Here is a 19,449-nt window from a genome sequence, read left to right as displayed (position 1 = left end):
TCTTACCTTTAATTAACTGTTGAAAACTTGCATAACCATTTACCCTCCTGTAAGATGAACCTTCCTTACATTTGATAAAACTATTTAAAAAATGTAAAGCTCCTATTTAAGCTCCTTTTTGTTAGATTTTCTGTTACCTGAAGATGACATGCTCTCATGGATACCCCTGTCTGTCAATCTATTCTATTTAGAAGTTATAGAATATTAGAAAAATGAAATACTAGTCCATTATTATTCATAAGACAAGGAAAGCAAATAATGAGGAAGGTCAAATGATATAGCTAATAAAAAAATCAGAATCCAATACTCACCAACTATAGATAGATCCTTGTTACTATATTGTGAAGTCACATGGGTGGGGTAGATTGAGGATGGCATGTATGTTGGGACGCATAAAGGGTTTAAAGAGTATTTTTCACTCTTCCCCTAAGCAGCCTGGGGTGACCTCTGAAAATGGTTCACTATTCGCTTGACTCAGAAAACCCTACAAAATCATGCAAATCAAGAAGTTCAAACCCTTGTGTTCACTCTACAAACACAAGTGGAACTGCCCAGGCCATCAAGAGTATGCATACCCAAAAAGTCACCAAGTTTCTGAAAGATGTCACTTTGCAGAAGCAGTGTGTGCCCAGGCCAAACAGTGGGGCTGGACACAAGTCAGTGGCCCAAGAAGAGTGCTGAATTTTTACTGACATGCTTAAAAATGCAGAGAGTAATGCTGAACTTAAGAGTTTAGATGTAGATTCTCTGGTCACTGAGCACATCCAGGTGAACAAAGTCCCCAAGATGCGGTGTATAACTTAAAGGGTTCATGGTCAGATTAATCCATACATGAGCTCTCCCTGCCACACTGAGACGATCCTTACTAAAAATGAGCAGATTGTTCCTAAATAAGAGGAGGTTGCACATAAGAAAAGGATACCCCAAAAGAAACTGAGGAAACAAAAACTTATGGTCTGGGAGTAAATTCTGCATAGAATAAATGCAAATAAAAATAACATTTTTAAAAATTATAATAAAATAAAATAAAAATAAAAATAAAAAATAAAATAAAATAAAGAGCGTTTTTCTTCCAGAAAAAGGCAGGTTGTTCAATATGCACCTGATGCTCCATAAATCTCCAAGTAAAGATGTATGGGGGGTGGGGTAAGGGTTGTCATCTATTCACACAAGATCTCTGCTTAGGAATTTCATGTTCCTAAGACTACTTTTATTCTACTCTAGGCTCACCTGACCTTAAATGGCCACAACAAAGTCTCTGCTACCTAAACCTTACCCAAAACTGAGTTTGAGGTAAAAATATGCATACAGAACTTCCCTGAAAGACACACAATATATTTCTTTGGGAAGTTCAAATATTACCATTCAGTTAAAGATAAACCATCACATGGTTAAGGATAATATCTAGACTGAATTACTTTGGTCTCCTATAGAATGACTGTTCCTAGGACGCCTGGGTGACACAGCTGGTTAAGCCTCTGACTTTTAGTTTCAACTTAGGTCATGATCTGAGTCCTGGGCTCTGCACTTAGCATAGAGTTGGCTTAAGATTCTCTCTCTGCCCCTTCCTGCCAGCATGTGCTCTCTCACACTCTAAAAATTAATAAATAAATCTTAAAAAAATAACTTTTCCTATTGTGCTGTCAATATTATATTTTAAGTCTAGCCAGTGAAAGAGTCTATAAAAGAAACATATGTGAGAGCCACCTGGGTAGCTCTTGTCAACTAGGCGTCCAACTCTTAGTTTTAGCTAAGGTCATAATCTCAGGGTCATTAGATGGAGCACTGCTACGTGCTCAGCAGGGAGTCTGCTAGAGATTTCTCCCTCTCTCTCTTCTCTACCCCCAGAACATTCTCTTTCTAAAATAAATAAACCTTATTTTAAAAAAGAATGAACCTCTAAATTCAACCTTTGATACTAATAAAAACACTATATGTTAATTAAATTGGATTTAAATTTACAAAATTTTAAAAAAGAAAGATACGTGAAACATTTTATCTACTGTAATGATGCTGACATAGGTGTTGGCACCCACTTTATCTCCCACTGTGTCTCCTTCATAAGGAACCACTAACATCTCTCTGTTTATAGTACTATCAGGATGAGTTCCAAACACATGAGTAACTAGTTTATCTTCAGAGAAATTCTGAATTCTTTTTAAAGATTTTATTTATTTATTCATGAGAGACACAGACAGAGAGGCAGAGACAAGCAGAGGGAGAAGCAGGCCCCGTGTAAGGAGCCCGATGTGGGACTAGATCCCAGATCCCAGGATCATACCCTGAGCCAAAGGGAGATGTTCAACCGCTGAGCCACCCAGGCATCCCCTAAATTCTGAATATTATAACTGATCATGTTTTCTTTGCTTTGACCACTAGCTATATTGCAAGAGAGCAAAATCCATACTCCAACATCAAACAGTTATGGAGGATCTTACCACATACATACTTACGGTGAATCTTGCTCCTGACTTTTTTGACTGTTAATTACCCTCAATTATTTTTTAAAAAGTCAAAATTTTATATAAGGACACTGTGTGTGTGTGTGTGTGTGTGTGTGTGTGTGTGTGTATTGAGAGAGGGACAGAGAGAGAGAGAGATGGATTGAGCATTATACACTGAACTTGTGAAGTGAAATTTGGTAAATCATAAAACAAAACATATATAAAACACATTTTGCATCTTTGTAAGACAGGAATTTCAGTATAAAAATGGTATTCAGTTCTTACTCTCGATGACCCTGAACACTTAGTGAGACTTATGAATTAGAATAGTTTATTCAGAAAAATTACAAGTTTAAAGAAATGAATACTTTTCAATGTTTTTGTGATAAAAACAAGCTACTTAAATTGCTGAACTTGAAAACGTTGGCATCTCTTGGTTTCTAACAATTTTTGAGAGTAAGAACATAAAGGAGTTCACTCCGTAAGTACTTAATAAATGTTAGTATTGAAAGAACCAAAACAAAAACCGCTAGTTGTAATTCCATCAACCAACTTCTAACAGAATTCAAACATAAGGAATGAAGTAAAAGTATGAATCAGTTGGCTACAAAGCTCAAAAAATCTGGAGTATAATGAACTTGAAAAGATCTATATCTATAAAGATCTACTAGCTATAAATAGCAACAGCAAAGAGTATGATCTAGAAAAGAGTAATAAAAAAGACTCTAACCAAGGCATGGTAACAATAAAAAAAGAGACCCTGAACATTCTGAAGAAATGTGCTGAAATATTACTCATTACCTAGTCAAAGTGTGATTTAAGACCAGTCATTAAGATTATATATACTTGAGAAATCTCCTAGTAATTGGCTAAAATAATTCAAGTTGATACATGGTTAAAAACAAAAAAGAGGTACTAAAAGTGATCTACATTTAAAATAAATTGAGGTGGGGCAGCCCAGGTGGCTCAGCGGTTTAGCTTTGCCTTTAGCCCAGAGTGTGATCCTGGAGACCCTGGATCCAGTCCCATGTCAGGCTCCCTGCATGGAGCCTGCTTCTCCCTCTGCCTGTGTCTCTGCCTCTTTCTCTCTCTCTGTCTCTCTGTCTCTCATGAATAAATAAAATATAAATAGATAGATAGATAGATAGATAGATAGATAGATAGGAACCCTATGTTTTCTGAACTTAGAATTTCCCATGATAGCAGGATTAAGGAGAAGTTTTTATTTTAGAAAAAGCAGTGAGAAAAACTATACTCTGAATTTGTATCACATGGAATTTTGTCAAAATTGTCCCATTCCATGATTCTTGGACTGAAGCAACTTCAAGCTCTGAAAAGTAAAGAATTTTAAAGCACCATCATGCTTAACACAGTCATGTTTTATTGTCCAACTTGAGTAAACTTCCAAAAAGACCCTTTTACACAAGCCCCAGAACATTTGGAGAACAGGAAAAGGCAGGCTTTATCATGCAAAGAACTTTCCCTGTGCTATAGCAAGGATGTGCCAAAGCTGCACACAGACTGCATTCCTGAATTCAACAATTTCTGTGTTGGGCAAGCCATGAAACTTTTTCCCAACATTATACCTAATTTCCTTCTTGTTCAGTAATAATGGCCAAAATCCACCACTTGCTGCCTTTAGATATTAGACACAAAAAAAGGTCAGTGGCATAAACAGGCTGAAATTCCCACAGTTTCCTGAAAGGTATCACTTTGTAAAGAGACAGATTTGTTCTGGTTTTTGGGAGGAGTGTTATGCTACCTTTAAGAATATGTTAGAGACAGTTACATTAAAATGTATTAATTCATAGCACAAATATTTATTTAGTGTTTCAGACACTGATAAGAGAAAAAAAGATTAAGATAGTTTCCTTATTTCTTCAGGTAATATATATTTTAACAGTTTAAGGGTGCTGAGACCCATATAAGTAGGCTATGAGGTGTTATGATTTTTGACTAATTAGTGTGCTATCAGATATACGTGAACTTGACATTCTGTGGGTTTATCCTCCTTGTGGTTCATTGAGCTTCTTGAATCTGTTATATTTATGTCTTTCACCAACTTTGTAAGCTCCCAATGATAATTTCTTTATATACTTTTTCTGAACTGTACTCTTTTTCTTTCTGGAACTCAGATTACACAAATGTTCAACCTTCTGATATTGTTGCACAGGTATCTGAGGCCATAAAGAGTTTTTTCTCCCTCATTTTTCTCTATTTTGTTCAAATTGGAAATTATTTTTATTAATTTTCAAATTCACTGACTCTTACCTTTTTTTTTTACTCTTACCTTTCTCATTACCATTTCACTATTGTGTCCATTCAATGAGTTTTTAAATTATAATTTACTGTATTCTTCAGTTCTAAATTTTCCATATGGTTTCTATTATATCTTCTATTTCTTGGCAGAAATTTTCTATTTTTCCATCCTTTTCAATTGTGTTTGTCCTTCCTTGGAGAATTTTTATAATAACTGACTTACCACCTATGTCAATCTGAGCACTGACACTTGTTATCATTATCCATACATCTTGAGATTTTCCTGGCTCCTTATATGCCAATTAATTTTAAATTGCATCCTAGACCATTAAGACCACCATGTTATAAGACTCTGGGTTTTATTTATAGTCTACGGAGAATGTTGATGTTTTAGGAGAAATGGTTTATGTTCAAACTCCAAGGTGCAATAAGCCCCTTGAAGCTATGGTTCTAATACCAGTTCAGTTTTTAAAATCCTTTAGAGAGCTCTTGGATTTGTCCTCTGTGTGCAGCATACAGTGACCAGACTGAGACCTGGGTGGGAGTATATGCTACAGTTCAGTTCTCAAAGTATGTAGGCAATTAAGAGTCAGATCCACATATGTACAGCTCAGGAATAAACCTATAAGCATAAACAACTTTAAGGAGTTGCTTCCCCAAGCTCCTCTCACTCTTCAATCATCAAGAATTTTTTGGTTGCCTGGGGACCTTTTTGTATCACCCAGCCAGAAAGCTAAAGCTTCATTCACCCACACATCCTGGAACTGTGCCAAACAGCAGAAGAACAGAAAAAGAAAAAGTCTGTGAGCATTTGCCCCATTCTCTCTACAACTCCTCTAATCAGAGAAGGTTCAACTCTGCATTTTAGGCCTATCCCTATTATTGTTGCTGCTGCCACAGGACTTCTTAAAAACTGGGGCAAATGAGAACAGAGAAAAGAACAGGAAACAACAGGGGAAAAAAGCAGGGAGAGCCTCACTTTTTCTGAGTGTTAGAAGACCCCTTTAACCTTAGAGCTATAACTAGAGGGCTTCTTGAATTTTGTGTGCATTAATGCACACAGATTTGGGACAGCACTGAATTCAGGCTCCTCCTGAATATGAAGATGCATACCTGAAAAGTGAAACACAACAAGGCTAGGAAAAAACTGATAAGGAAGCAATATGCTCCAAAATTCTAAGCAAACTCACAGAGTTAAGACAATCATGCGCCCTATAAGATCTCGGGGACTAGGAATATAATGGATTTCACTCCTGTAATTAGGGGGTATACTATTTGACATAGCTCACTTTGTGGAAGGGAGATTATCTTTCATGGCCTGATGCATTGATGAGCCCTTAAAAAGGGACCAGGCTCTTACTGGCAAATGTGAGAAGGATTTGATGCTTGAGAAATTCTCCATTTCTACAGTTAAAAACGGAGAGCCACATAGCCAGGCTTGAAAGATGCCTCTAGTAAGAGAAATCTTTAGTCAATCCCCTACCAAGACCAAGCAAGGAAATGAGAACCTCAGTTCTACAACTTCAAGGAACTAAATTTGAATTCCCTTGGTAGCAAATTCTTCCCCAGAGCCTTCAGGAAAAAATACAACCAAACTAACATCTGGATTTCAACCTTGCAAAAGCATAAGCAGAAAACCCAGCCACACACCATGCCCAGACTTCTGACCAACAGAAAAGTAAGATAATAAATACATATTCAAGATGCTAGGTTTGTGGCAATCTGTTAAACAGCAAAGGAAAACTAACTTAAGGGGCTATCATGAATGTAATGCCAAAAATGTAACAACATAAAACAAATTCTTCAAAGGACAAAAATTATCAAAACTGACACAAGAGAGCAGCCCGGGTGGCTCAGCGGTTTAGCGCTGCCTTCAGTCTAGGATGTGATCCTGGAGACCCAGGATTGAGTCCCACATCAATCCTCCATCCCTGCATGGAGCCTGCTTTCTCCCTCTGCCCATGTCTCTGCCTCTCTCTCTCTTTCTATCTCATGAATAAATAAAGTCTTAAAAAAAAAAAAAAACCTAGAAAATCGGACTTTCTATATATCCATTAAAGAAATTAAATTCCTAGGGGTGCCTGGGTGGCTCAGTGGGTTAAGTGTCCAACTCTTATTTTCGGCCCAGGTCATGGGATGGGGGCCCCATCTCAGGCTCTGTGCTCAGAGGGGAGTCTGCTTGAGATTCCTTCTCTCCCTCTGCCCCTTCCCCCCACTTGCTCACTCTCCCTTTCTTTCTCAAATAAATCAAGAAAGAAAGAAAGAAAGAAAGAAAGAAAGAAAGAAAGAAAGAAAGAAAATTGAATTTCTAATTAAAAATCTCCCCACAAAGAAAACTCCAGGGTCAGATGGCTTGGAGTAAATCTTACCAAACATTTAAGGAAGAAATAATACCAATCCCATATAAGCTTATTCAGAAAAATTGGTAAGAGGAAGACTTCTCAAGTCAATATGTAAGAGGAAAAAATATCAATAACTTTTTTCTTTAATGGTGTGTGGACTATTTTACCTGTTCTAACAATCATGTTATACTTCCGCAACTCAACAAAAATTAAGAAAAGTTCAAAGAAAAAATAGAATTACCACTAAAACAGAAAACAAAGGCTAACTGACCATAAGCATACTCATTAAAAATTAAATCCTAACTGAGAATATAAGAGCAAAAAAAGGACCCTGTTTTAATGACAGCTAACCAAAGAATATTTAAAGACTATTTATAAAAGCAAGGCACTGGTAATCTTTGGCAAGTTGCTCCTGAATATATCCTCATGCCAGCAAACATCTCAAATTAAGTGAATCTCTTTCTTGGATCACAAAACTATTCACTCACTTTCCTACCAAGCAAAACAGAGGAAAATGCATACTTTACACTTTGAGACAAATGCCTTGTTAAGTCTTTACTTAATTATATGGGGTTATGCAATAAATCTCCATGTGTTAACAACTTGTGGTCCATAATGTAGTCCTCTATTTTCTTCCAGGAAATGGTATTACATTTTCTCTGTGTTCAGCAAGTTTCAAAGAAAAAAAAAGGCCTGAGAAAGAAGACTGAGTCAAACTCTAAACAAGGCTGACAAAGGAGAATGAAGCTTGCATAGGAACCTGTGGCCTATAGTTTTGGCTTAAATTGTTATTTGCTGAATTCCTGATTTAAGCAAGTTCTTTTGGGCAGCCCCAGTGGTGCAGCGGTTTAGCACTGCCTGCAGCCTGGGGTGTGATCATGGAGACCCGGGATCGAGTCTCAAGTCAGGCTCCCTGCATGGAGCCCGTTTCTCCCTCTGCCTGTGTGTCTCTGCCCCCCTCTCTCTCTGTCTCTACGAATAAATAAATTTTTAAAATCTTAAAAAAAAAAATAAGCAAGTTCTTTCACATAATATATACGGGGAAAATGTCACTACATCCATTACATCTTCAACTATTCAAATAATACTTTAAAACAAAAATTCTTGTCTTAACATTAAGTCACCATATTCTATCTATCTTGTGTAAATGACCAATATGGGTAAAACTTAATCTTCAATGTGACATTCATTAGGCAAATCAGTGAGTTATTCAAATAATGGAGCAGATAGGGGCAACTGGGTGACTCATTTGGTTGAGTGGCCAACTCTTGGTTTCTTGGGATCCGGCCATGACTGGCTCCATGCTCAGGGCAAGGTCTGCTTCTCTCCCTCTCCCTCTGCCCCTCCCCCTGCGCCCGCACTTATGCGCACGTAAGTACGCACATTCTTTCTCTCTAAAGTGAATAAATAAATCTTCAAAAAATAATAACAGGGACTCCCGGGTGGCTCAGTGGTTGGGCGCCTGCCTTCAGCTTGGGTCATGATCCCAGGATCTGGGGTCGAGTCCCGCATCGGGCTGCCTTCATGGAGCCTGCTTCTCTCTCTGCCTGTGTCTCTGCCTCTCTCAGTCTGTGTCTCTCATGAATAAATAATAAATAAATAAAAATAAATAATAAATAATAACAATGGAGCAGATAAAAAACCTCAAATCTTAACAAGTACTCACTTTTACACTTTCTTCTGTGTTAAGTTTATTTCCCTTAACCAAGACAATTTGGAAAGGATTGTTATTTTCCCAAACATGCTGCAAAAGAATAAAATAGAGTATTTTAATTAAAGAAATAAATATTATATACTAGCAATGAAATCATCTTATCGGTTCTCATGTCCACTAACAAAATAATGAAAAAATACCTCTAAACTAACAACTGAAAATCCCATATACTAAATTAAGCATCACAATCACTAGCACTTAGTTCTTATGACAAAACACAGGCAGCATTCCAATACTGTCAAGAAATTCACTAAATTAAACACCATCAACTAAAAGTATTAAAGCTTTGGATGAATTAAGAATTGACCATTTAAATTAATATACAGTGAATATCTTAATCATCAAGCGGAGATTAAACATACAACTTGTTGAAACTGAGTAACTATTTAAAAATGTTAACTATTCCAATCAATAAAAAGAAACTTAAGATTTGCTTTATATAAATATAGTACATTCTGGGAAAAAAATGTTATCTTTGATATATTTAAATTCTAGGTCAGCCCAGGTGGCTCAGCGGTTTAGTGCCACCTTCAGTCCAGGGCCTGATCCTGGAGATGTGGGACTGAGTCCCATGTTGGGCTCCCTGCATGGAGCCTACTTCTCTCTCTGCCTGTGTCTCTGCCTTTCTGTCTCATTCTTTCTCTCTCTCTCTGTCTCTCACAAATAAATAAATAAAATCTTTAAAAAAATAAATAAATTCTAAAAGTATTCAATAAGAAGGTATCAAGTTATACTAAAAATGCTATCATAGCTAAGCTGACAGAAATGAAATACACTAGAAAATCAACTATGTCTACACATCTAACTTTTCTACTAGAATGTCTCAAATTGCTCACTGAAGTCAGTGTTTAGATGTTATCTCAAGAAATTTCTAATTTGGTGTTATTTTTCTGTGACACAAAAAGAACACTGAAACCAGAAATAACATATTTACATTTATATGTAGCTTGAGCTGAGGAAAAAGAATAGTAGCTAGAAAGATAATTACCAATAAATGAAAATAGATTTTTGGCAAATGTACACTGGTTGTCACAGAAGAAGTGAGCAGAGAAAATATGTGAGGCTTAAGCACACAACCTAACAAAAATTAGATGCTTTTTGAGGTTACCAAAGGTTCACATGTGAAACTTACAGAAATAATTCGCATTTTCTTTGGGGGTAAAGGAAGAGGAAGGTTTGATGCATTTCGATTTATGGCAGCCTCTATGGCAATCATTTCCTGTTCATACATCTTCTTAATCTTGCAACATTCCACAAGCATAAAATGGGGCAAAGTCCTGTTCATTACACAGTTCCGGATATACTACAGTGGCAAGAGAGAATAAGGTAAAGACTTCCAAGCAAATACTTAAATTGACAGAAGAATAAAATTCAGATGAACACCACTATGCCAATATACTATGAAAATATATCTTAACAACTCAATGTCAAAAATATAAGAAATTAAAATCACAACATAAAATTGCTACCATTAATTGAATGTTTAAGACCTAAGAACCACCTGCTTTTTAATATTTGTACCGAATTTTCCTAACAACCCTGTAAAAGTTTCATAGATGAAAGAATTAAAAGTCAGAAGAGCTTAATTACATGGCATCTTATAAATAGTATTTTTAAATCTACTTGTACTTTTTTTTTTTTTTTTTTTTTTGCTAAACCTTTAAAAAATATGTACCTCAGTCTAGATGTTTTGTCTTCTCTTTACACTTAGTATCTGACATTTTGATCAATCAGCTTACCTCTCTAGGGGTGGGACTTGAGTGGCAAAGACTGTGATATCACAGTGCAAGCTTCGACCAATCAGTCAGTAAAACTGAACATGCAGTACACATGTGCCATTTCTTTACATTCTGAAGTAGTCATCTTAGACTTTCCCATGGATCCCTGAAACAGACCTGGTCTCTTTACAGCAAAGGGCTCTAGACAACCATTACCATCTCCCTTGCAAAAACATATTGCCCATCTTAGCCTGATGCTCTGTTTTATTTCCATGAGACCAGGATGACTTTCCAAAGGCATATAAGAAAAGGGGTGGTTATTCACATTACCAGGGATGCCCAACAAATCTGAATAGAAAGAAACCTAAGACATTCCTCAGAAGAATATAAATTTCCTACACAGATTCAGTGTGTTATATTCAATTCAGAACCATAAAATACTTTTTATTTTTTTAAGATTTTATTTATTCATGAGAGACACAGGCAGAGGGAAGAGCAGGCTCCATGTAGGGAGCCCGATGATGTGGGACTCGATCCTGGGACTCCAGGATCACGCCCTGGGCCAAAGGCAGACACTCAACCACTGAGCCACCAGGAATCCCCACAAAATACTTAATTAAAAAAAAAAAAAATTCCAGAATGGTCTGTAAGTGGGAGTTACATATTATGATAAATATATTTTTTTTTATAAATATATTCAATCAAAAATTTTCCACTACGAAATATGTGTCATTCCACTTCCTTCACATTCCTTTGCCTATATGGTATTATTTCCTCTCTCATGACCTTGTACAAAAATGTATACAAGTCTTTATATTTCTTTATAATAAAAATCCTAGAAAACAAAACAAAAACAAATAAAAAAAATTTCCTAGTTTTGGCAAAATAATATACCCTCCAGTAATTAAGGTTAAAACAAAAGTGTTAAGAAGCAGGAGGCTACTTAAAAGATAGCAGAACATAGAGGGTAGAAGCCAGCACTCCTTTACGACCACCAAGTACTTTTCCTCTTCCTTCTTCCTCTCATGGGCTACATACAGTTCAAGCACTTATTGTCAAAATGCCATAGCTCCCAAAGCTGTGCAGAGCAGTTACAATTGCTGCTAGACTTTCTTCCTAGTAAACCACAAAAATTAAAGGCCATACTAAAAATCTGAAAAGGTAAAAAAATCTGCAATTAGCTGTAAATAAAGCACAGCTCCTTATATTCAAACATCACTTAATATTTGGAATATCTCTCTCTTGCTTAAAACAATAAAAATCCACAAGTAGGAGTAATAACATATTTTTCTAAAATCCCATTAGTATTTTCTTCTAACTTTGCATTTAGCCTTTATTCTTTATGTAATGACCATTTTTTGGTCTCTAAATATAATTTCAACAAAAATATCTTCAAGTTCCTTGAAGGCAAAGCCAGGATCCTATCGTATAAATAGCATACCTCATGGTATTTAAATTCCACTCCAGTGTACTCCAAAAACAATATGAGGCACTATCCTCAAGGAACGCATGATTTCATGGAAAAAGGTATGTCGTCTAAGATGGAGGAAAGCTTTTGAATATGGTCAGACCTAATTCTTACAAAATTCCTACCATATATGGAAGTTAAGAGACAACAGAGGGAAGGGCAATTACACATATAAATGTTAGACTGAAACTGAAAAGTTTTATAATTCACAATGAAAATTTATAAGACTTTGTTAACTGATAAGCACAAGTTTTAATACAATTTTATTAGTGACCATTTAATTTAAAAAATCTTGTATTTTACTTCCCCCAGAATATTTCCTACCTAATTATTATGTTTACACAATAAAATAGTAGGCAGCTATAGCTTATTTTATTCAGAATTCATAGTGCCACAGGAAATGATGATATAACACTGAAACAATCAAAAAAGCAGAAAGGAACCATTTAGATACACACATTAAACATATAATCATTATGCCAAAAATATACAGAACTACAAGTAAAACAACAAAGTATGCCAAAATTTTAAGAATGGTTATCTCAAAAAAAAAAAAAAAAAAAAAGAATGGTTATCTCACAGGGAGGTAGGATCATGAATTTTCTGTAGGTTCTAAATACTTGACTATAACAATACATTTTTATCAGAAATGTAAATTCTTAAATACATACACACACACACACATCTCTGGTAAATTGACAGTTAATACACATACCTGGAATTGAATTAGTGGGTGATCACCAAATACATATTCTACTCTCCCACTGACTTGCAACACATAATCATTGGGGCTAACTTCATCTTCTTTCCCATGAATAGTCAAACGTTTTTGGATTGCCAGTTCATTTATTTTGATAGGATTCATATTAGGAGATATTTGAAAGCTAAACACGTCCTAAAAAGGGAGGTAGAAAAAAAGGAGCAATTTTATATTTGTGCTGAAAAACCTCACTTTTTACATGTATACTTATTACTACATCATATATATATCCGTACATAATACGTACATATACATAAAGTATGTTATATATACATATCCTTTACATTTAACATTTCAGTACATTTTCCTATTTTCTAAATATAATGTGTCCATGATAAATTTGTTAAGATTTCTGATTATTCGCAAGTTATCTTACGCTATACAAAGTGCCACTGATTCCACAGTTAAGATTAATATTTAACTAAAGCATATATTTAACTAAAATTTACCATCAGAGTTTATCAAATGTATATCTCAGGGACTATCTTTATTTTCTAAAATATCTTTCTCTGAAAAAGGTACCAAAAAACCTGCGGTGTTAAATCATACTAAGAATTTTATATTGTCACTATTAAGAAGAGACATATACTCTATACTAATTAAACTATAAATGAACAATTCAGTCCAATTTTATAAACATGTAAAGAAAAACAAAGAAGCTTTAATTAATGAAGATATAGATAGAACAGAGTATTATCAAATCTGCTCACCATAAATCCAAAAAGTACAGATGTTAAAGGTTATTTAATAACATCTGAAACATCTCAATCCAGCAAAATAATTTCCCACCATATGATCACATACCAAGAATTTAAGAAAATTCACTGTCTCCTAAAGCAGTCAACTGCTACTCTGGACAAGTGATCGTTAGAAAACTCTGTGTACTGACCAGAGATTGATTCTGCAATATTTCCACCAAGTGAAGTCACTTCCCTTTTCTACAAGGGACTTCAAATTCCAAATTTTTAAACCTAAATTTACTGGGCGTTCCAATCTATTTTCTCTAGTATATTTACCCTTTCCTCCTAATTTCCTGTGTGAGTTAATGCTATATGCATCAAACCATATGAGCCAGGATCCAAAGAGTCATTTGAAAAGTCACATGACTCCACTTTCCTCCCCTCACTTCCCAAAAAGATAGCAATGATCTTATGTCCTTGGGTTGCCAACTGTAAACTCTTCTCCATCTCCACTAACATTCTTCTACTTCAGCAATTCTTCATCTTTCTCCTAAAGAGCAATATAGCGTCTTAATCTCCTTGCACTATCTACCTCAAAACCTTCATCTACCTTAGAAAGTAATCTACCTTTAAAAAGAGAGTCACAAAGAGATGATACTTTTTTAACATAATACAAATGGTCATAAGTATCTGAAGCAGTGCTACTCAAGTAAAACTCTTTAAAAATGGAAATATTCTATTCTGTGCTGTCCAATACAATAGCACTTAGCCACAAATGGTTGAGAAACCTGATATGTGGCTAGTGTGAATAACTGAATTTTAATTTTTCTTAATTTAAATTTAAATGTACATATGTGGCTAGTGGCCACTGTATTTAAAGAGGACAGATGTGAATAATAAGACCTAAGCTCCTTAATACATCATAAAATTATTCTAAGAGTCCCATTTACTATTTCATAAACTTTTTAGAAATACAAAACTCGAGGACACTCTTAGTTATCAGATAGTAAGAATCTAAAGAAAAGACCAGAAATCAGAACTGGACTTGAAAAACTCAGATATTGGAAATAATACTCAGAAAAAAAAAAAAGAAAACTAGTATAGTTAATGTGTTTTAAAAATTAAAAGCGGAATCCCTGAGTGGCTCAGGGGTTTGGCGCCCTGCCTTTGGCCCAGGGCATGATCCTGGAGTGACGGGATCGAGTTCTGCATCCGGCTCCCTGCATGGAGTCTGCTTCTCCCTGCATGGAGTCTGTGTCTCTGCCTCTCTGTGTCTCTCATGAATAATTAAATAAAATCTTTAAGAAAAAAACATGAAAATGAATAAAGAGCAAATATATCTGAAGAAGAATCGAAGAGAACGCCAAGAAATAAAACATATTAAGTGAAATTTAAAACTCAATGAAAAGGAACATGACAAATCAAAAAGTTTTTTTTAAATTTGACAATATCGAGTGTTAGCAAAGATGTGAAGAAACTAAAATCTCAATATATTTCTGATAGGAATGTAAATTTGAAAAACTGTCTGCGGGTGCCTGGGTGGTGTAGTTGGTTAAGCAACTGACTCCTGGTTTCAGCTCAGGTCGAGATTTCAAGGTAATGAGATCAAGCCCCATGTTGAGTCCCTGCCCTAGGCCAGTGTCTGCTTGGGATTCCTCCTCTCTCCCTTTGCCCCTCCCGTTCTTGCAACCATTCTCTCATTCTCTGTCTCTCTCTCTCCCCTTCTCTCAAAACAAATAATTAAATCTAAAAAAAAGAAAAGAAAAGAAAAAGAAAAGAAAAGAGAAAAGAAAAGAGAAAAACTATTTGGTGGTATCTAAAAACTGATTACACACACACACACACCCATGACTCACCAATTCTGTTTCTAGGTATATATCCAACAGAAATACATAAATTGACATTTCATACAAAGCAATGTTAAACTTAATATGTTCTGTGTGTATACACGTGTATAACACGATAATTAAGAAAATTTGAACACTGACTAGAATGACAGTAAAAAGCAAGTAAAATAAAACTACCAAAACAAAGGATAAAAGAAATAAGCCACACGTAGGAAGAACACATTCCCAACACATATGAATGACAAAAATTACTACCACCAAAAACCAAAATCTTATCCAAATCAGTAAGACACAATTTTAAAATAGACGAAAGGAAATACAACAGGAATATGAATGTTTTATAAATATGTGAAAAGACATTCCTCATCATCAGTTCTGAGAGAGATGCCACTGAGACAATGGATATACAGTTGACACCTGAGCAACATGAATTTGAACTGTGTAGGTCCACTTTACACGTATTTTTTTATAAATACAGTATAAAACTGTAAATGTGTTTTTCTTATGATTTGAAGAACATTTTCTTCCCTTTAGCTTACTTTATTATAAAAATACAGTACACAATACCTAAAACAAATACGTGTTAATCAACTATCTATATTAACAGTAATCCTTTCAGTCAACAGGAAGCTATTAGCTGGTAAGTTTTGTAGGGGTCAAAGATATACGTGGATTTTTTAGTACAGAGGGGTTGGCATACATAACCTCCTCATTGTTTAAGTGTACATTCATATAATGGAACTGTATAAAGTACCAAGAGCTCAAAACTTTAAGACCAATGGTAATCCTGGGGCACCTGGGTGGCTTAGCCGGTTAAGTGTCTACCTTCAACTCAGGTCATGATCTCAGGATCCTGGGATTGAGCCCCACATCAGGATCCCTGCACAGTGGGGAGTCTGGGGAGCCTATTTTTCTCTATCTCTCTCTCTCTCTGCTACCCCTTGCTTGTGCTCACTTGCTTGCTCTCTCTCAAATAAAATCTTTTTAAAAAAATTAAAAACTATTGGGATCCCTGGGTGGCGCAGCGGTTTGGCGCCTGCCTTTGGCCCAGGGCGCGATCCTGGAGACCCGGGATCGAATCCCACGTCAGGCTCCCGGTGCATGGAGCCTGCTTCTCCCTCTGCCTGTGTCTCTGCCTCTCTCTCTCTCTCTCTCTCTGTGAGACTATCATAAATAAATAAAAATTTATAAAAAAAAAAAAATTTAAAACTATTACATTCATGTCTTCTAAAGAACTCCTGTGTCTCATCATTCATGTTAATTTTCTTCAATAAACTGCTAATTGGGTTGACGTAGTCAGAACTCAACTGGTTTTTCCTATATTAAGCAATTTTCCATCATCTCCTTTAAATACTTCACAAAATACTGTATCTTTAAAAGACTTGTCATTTTACTGAAGAGTTGACTTGCATTGTATTGCTCAATGCTTACAAACAGCTGTACATGGAACGCCTGGGTGGCTCAGCAGTTGAGTGTTTGCCTTTGGCTCAGGGCGTGATCCTGGTCCCAGGATCGAGTCCAGTGTCGGGTTCCCTGCGAGGAGCCTGCTTCTCCCTGCCTGTGTCTCTGCCTCTCTCTGTGTGTCTCTTATGAATGAATAAATAAAATCTTTAAAAAAAAAAAAGCTGTACATGAGAGACTACCTAACGAAGACAATGGGCAGAGCAGCCCCAGTGGCGCAGCAGTTTAGCGCCACCTGCAGCCCAGGGCATGATCCTGGAGACCCTGGAGAGACTCCCACATCAGGCTCCCTGCATGAAGCCTGCTTCTCCCTCTGCCTGTGTCTCTGCCTCTCTCTCTCTCTCTCTCTCTCTGCATCTCTATGAATAAATAAATAAAATATTTAAAAAAAAAAAGACAATGGGCATATGGATGGGATAGATACTTCTGTTTAGCAGGAAGGAACAGAGTTCATTTGTGACTACTTCTATGTGTTGACAATTGTGATTATTCAGATAACGTCTACACAGGTGAAGAAATACTCTTCATAGTTTTACTGTATGTGCTTCATTTTTTGTCATATTTCTGCCCATGCTTCTGATATATTCTCTGAAATTCCCCCAAAAGTATAGTCTCTACCTCCTTCTACCCTTTCCACAACCTGCCCTGTTCCCCTAACACACAGGAAACTATTTCAAATGCCATATGCTTCCCTCCCTTAATTGACAGAATAATTTCATATAACTTATGCTGGCTGAGGTTTAAAAAAAACACAGGTTTGAAAGTGATGCTCCAGTTTATTGGTATCCTTAAAAACTATGACTCTCAGAATTAAAAATAATGCCTCTGTGGTCTAGCTGCTGGGACTAATGTTCTTGAAAACTGAACCATGTTAGTTCTCTGATTATATTTACCTTGCTTCTTAAAAGCCCTGATCTATACCAAATGATACTGATGATGTGGTCATCAAAAATTTCACATTTTTCACAGAAACTACTGTCTCTATTTCTCTATTTTAACAATCCTGTAAAACCATTTTTTAACCTATATGAATACTTTGTTACATTTCATCTCATGTTTAGTGTTCCTACATACTGCTTCCTAATGTTGGTTATTAGCAGTAATGATGAAATGGCAAAGCGAATATTTTATAAAAGTCAGAGGTCCAAAAAAAATCCATGTATGAATGATCAATATGTTAATGATCCTTTATTCTGGTATTACCACTCCTATTTTTTTGTTGGTGAAATATTTATTCACTTATGAAATGATACTGGTAATAAGTTATGAATTGGGGGGTTTATTTTTATTTATTTATTTTTAAAGATTTCATTTTTAAGTAATTTCTATACCCAATGTGGGGATCAAACTCACAACCCTGAGATCAGGAGTTGCACACTCTACCAACTGAGCCAGCCAGGCACCAATTTTTTTTTTTTTTAATATGATCTTACTTGCCTAAACAAAGAATGATGAACTCTATGTAGCTTTCCAAATTTCTTTAATAATTTATTAATTTTACTAGTCTATACAATACGGAACTAGAAACTTTATTCCTCAGGGAAATGGAAATGTTCAGCTAAAAGAAAAGACTAAGGAGAGTTATGATAGCTATATCTCAACTATCTGAATACTGGGCATGTATAATTAAGGGAAGACTCATCGGATACTTATTCAAAACAAGAAAGTACAACCACATGGGCAGAAGTCATAAAAGGCTAATTTGAATTTTTAAGTATCTCCTATCAAAATTTAAATATGTGCTTGTTCAAAGTGAAAACATGCTACTTAATAAGGTCATGTGCTCCCCTTAGTACTGAATGCATTTGGTCAAAGACACTACACTATATAAGGGATGGTGAAAAGATTTACTATATAATATAGAGTCTAACTAGATGATATTCAAACTACTTTCAGCATTAAAGTCTATAACTGTTGGAGGGGAAGATGGCAGCAGAATAGGAAGAGAAGAGGATATCCTGGTCCCATGAATAAAACAGATAATTATCAAATCCTCCTAAATACCCCAGAAATGAATCTGAAGACTGGTAGGCCTCCACAACTAACAGTAGAGAAGAAGCCACACAGAAGAAGGTAGGAAGTGGAGAGACAAGGCTTAGAAGAGAAAAAGATTAGGACACCTGGGTGGCTCAGCGGCTGAGCATCTGCCTTCAGCAAAGGACGTGATCCCAGGATCCAGGATTGGGTCCCACATCGGGCTCCCCCCCACGCCACATGGAGCTTGCTTCTCCCTCTGCCTGTGTCTCTGCCTCTCTCTCTCTGCATGTCTCTCATGAATAAATAAAATATTAAAAAAAAAAAACAAAACAAGAAGAAGAAGAGAAAGAGATCATGACCTGTGCAGTACAGAGGGAGCTGCTGTACCACTGAAAAGCAAAAGACAAATTATCACACAGAAGAGCCCATGGGGAAAAGGAATCCAGTGGGGCTTAACGTCTGGAATTCTAAAGGTCAGTGGGCTTGACTTGGTGAGAATCCAGAGGCATTGGGGGCTACTCCTGGAGACAAAGTGGAACAAACAGACCACAGAAATACAGCATGGAAACCGAGATCTTTGGAGTGCCTATGGTGTATAGCAAGGGAGCTATTTGCTAAACTCAGGGTAGGAGTTCCAGAGAGGCAACCTCCATAGAGAGACCCCACAGGTGAAAAAAGGAACTGCCAGGCACAGAGTCATTTCCCCAAATTTCCACATAAACACAGAGCCACCTGAGGGAACAAAGCACAGCACTGGCACTCACATATGACTTGCTTAA

At 36.2% G+C, this 19,449-nt stretch overlaps 2 protein-coding genes across 6 annotated transcripts in view; one reads left to right on the top strand and one right to left on the bottom strand.

Annotated features, from left to right (window-relative positions):
* FAIM (Fas apoptotic inhibitory molecule) overlaps window positions 1-8,056 on the top strand; it is a 118,944-nt gene extending 110,888 nt beyond the window's left edge. For all 3 annotated transcript variants that reach the window (XR_012014880.1, XR_012014881.1, XM_072792562.1), the window contains one exon: window positions 7,685-8,056. Coding sequence is in view for 1 of the 3 variants with exons in the window: in XM_072792562.1 (XP_072648663.1) it covers window positions 7,685-7,777 (93 nt within the window). In the remaining 2 variants the exon portion in view is untranslated. The remainder of the gene's footprint in view (window positions 1-7,684) is intronic.
* Window positions 1-19,449, bottom strand: part of PIK3CB (phosphatidylinositol-4,5-bisphosphate 3-kinase catalytic subunit beta) — a 203,873-nt gene that overhangs the window by 82,630 nt on the left and 101,794 nt on the right. For all 3 annotated transcript variants that reach the window (XM_072792544.1, XM_072792546.1, XM_072792547.1), the window contains 3 exons: window positions 12,661-12,840; window positions 9,892-10,062; window positions 8,712-8,789 (listed from right to left, as the gene is read on the bottom strand). In XM_072792544.1, the coding sequence (XP_072648645.1) occupies window positions 8,712-8,789; window positions 9,892-10,062; window positions 12,661-12,840 (429 nt within the window). The remainder of the gene's footprint in view (window positions 1-8,711; window positions 8,790-9,891; window positions 10,063-12,660; window positions 12,841-19,449) is intronic.

Source organism: Canis lupus, chromosome 22 (genome assembly GCF_048164855.1).
Source record: "Canis lupus baileyi chromosome 22, mCanLup2.hap1, whole genome shotgun sequence".
Lineage (NCBI taxonomy): Eukaryota > Metazoa > Chordata > Mammalia > Carnivora > Canidae > Canis > Canis lupus.
Note: the sequence above shows the minus strand (reverse complement) of the source record. Positions and strands in the feature narration are given on the sequence as shown.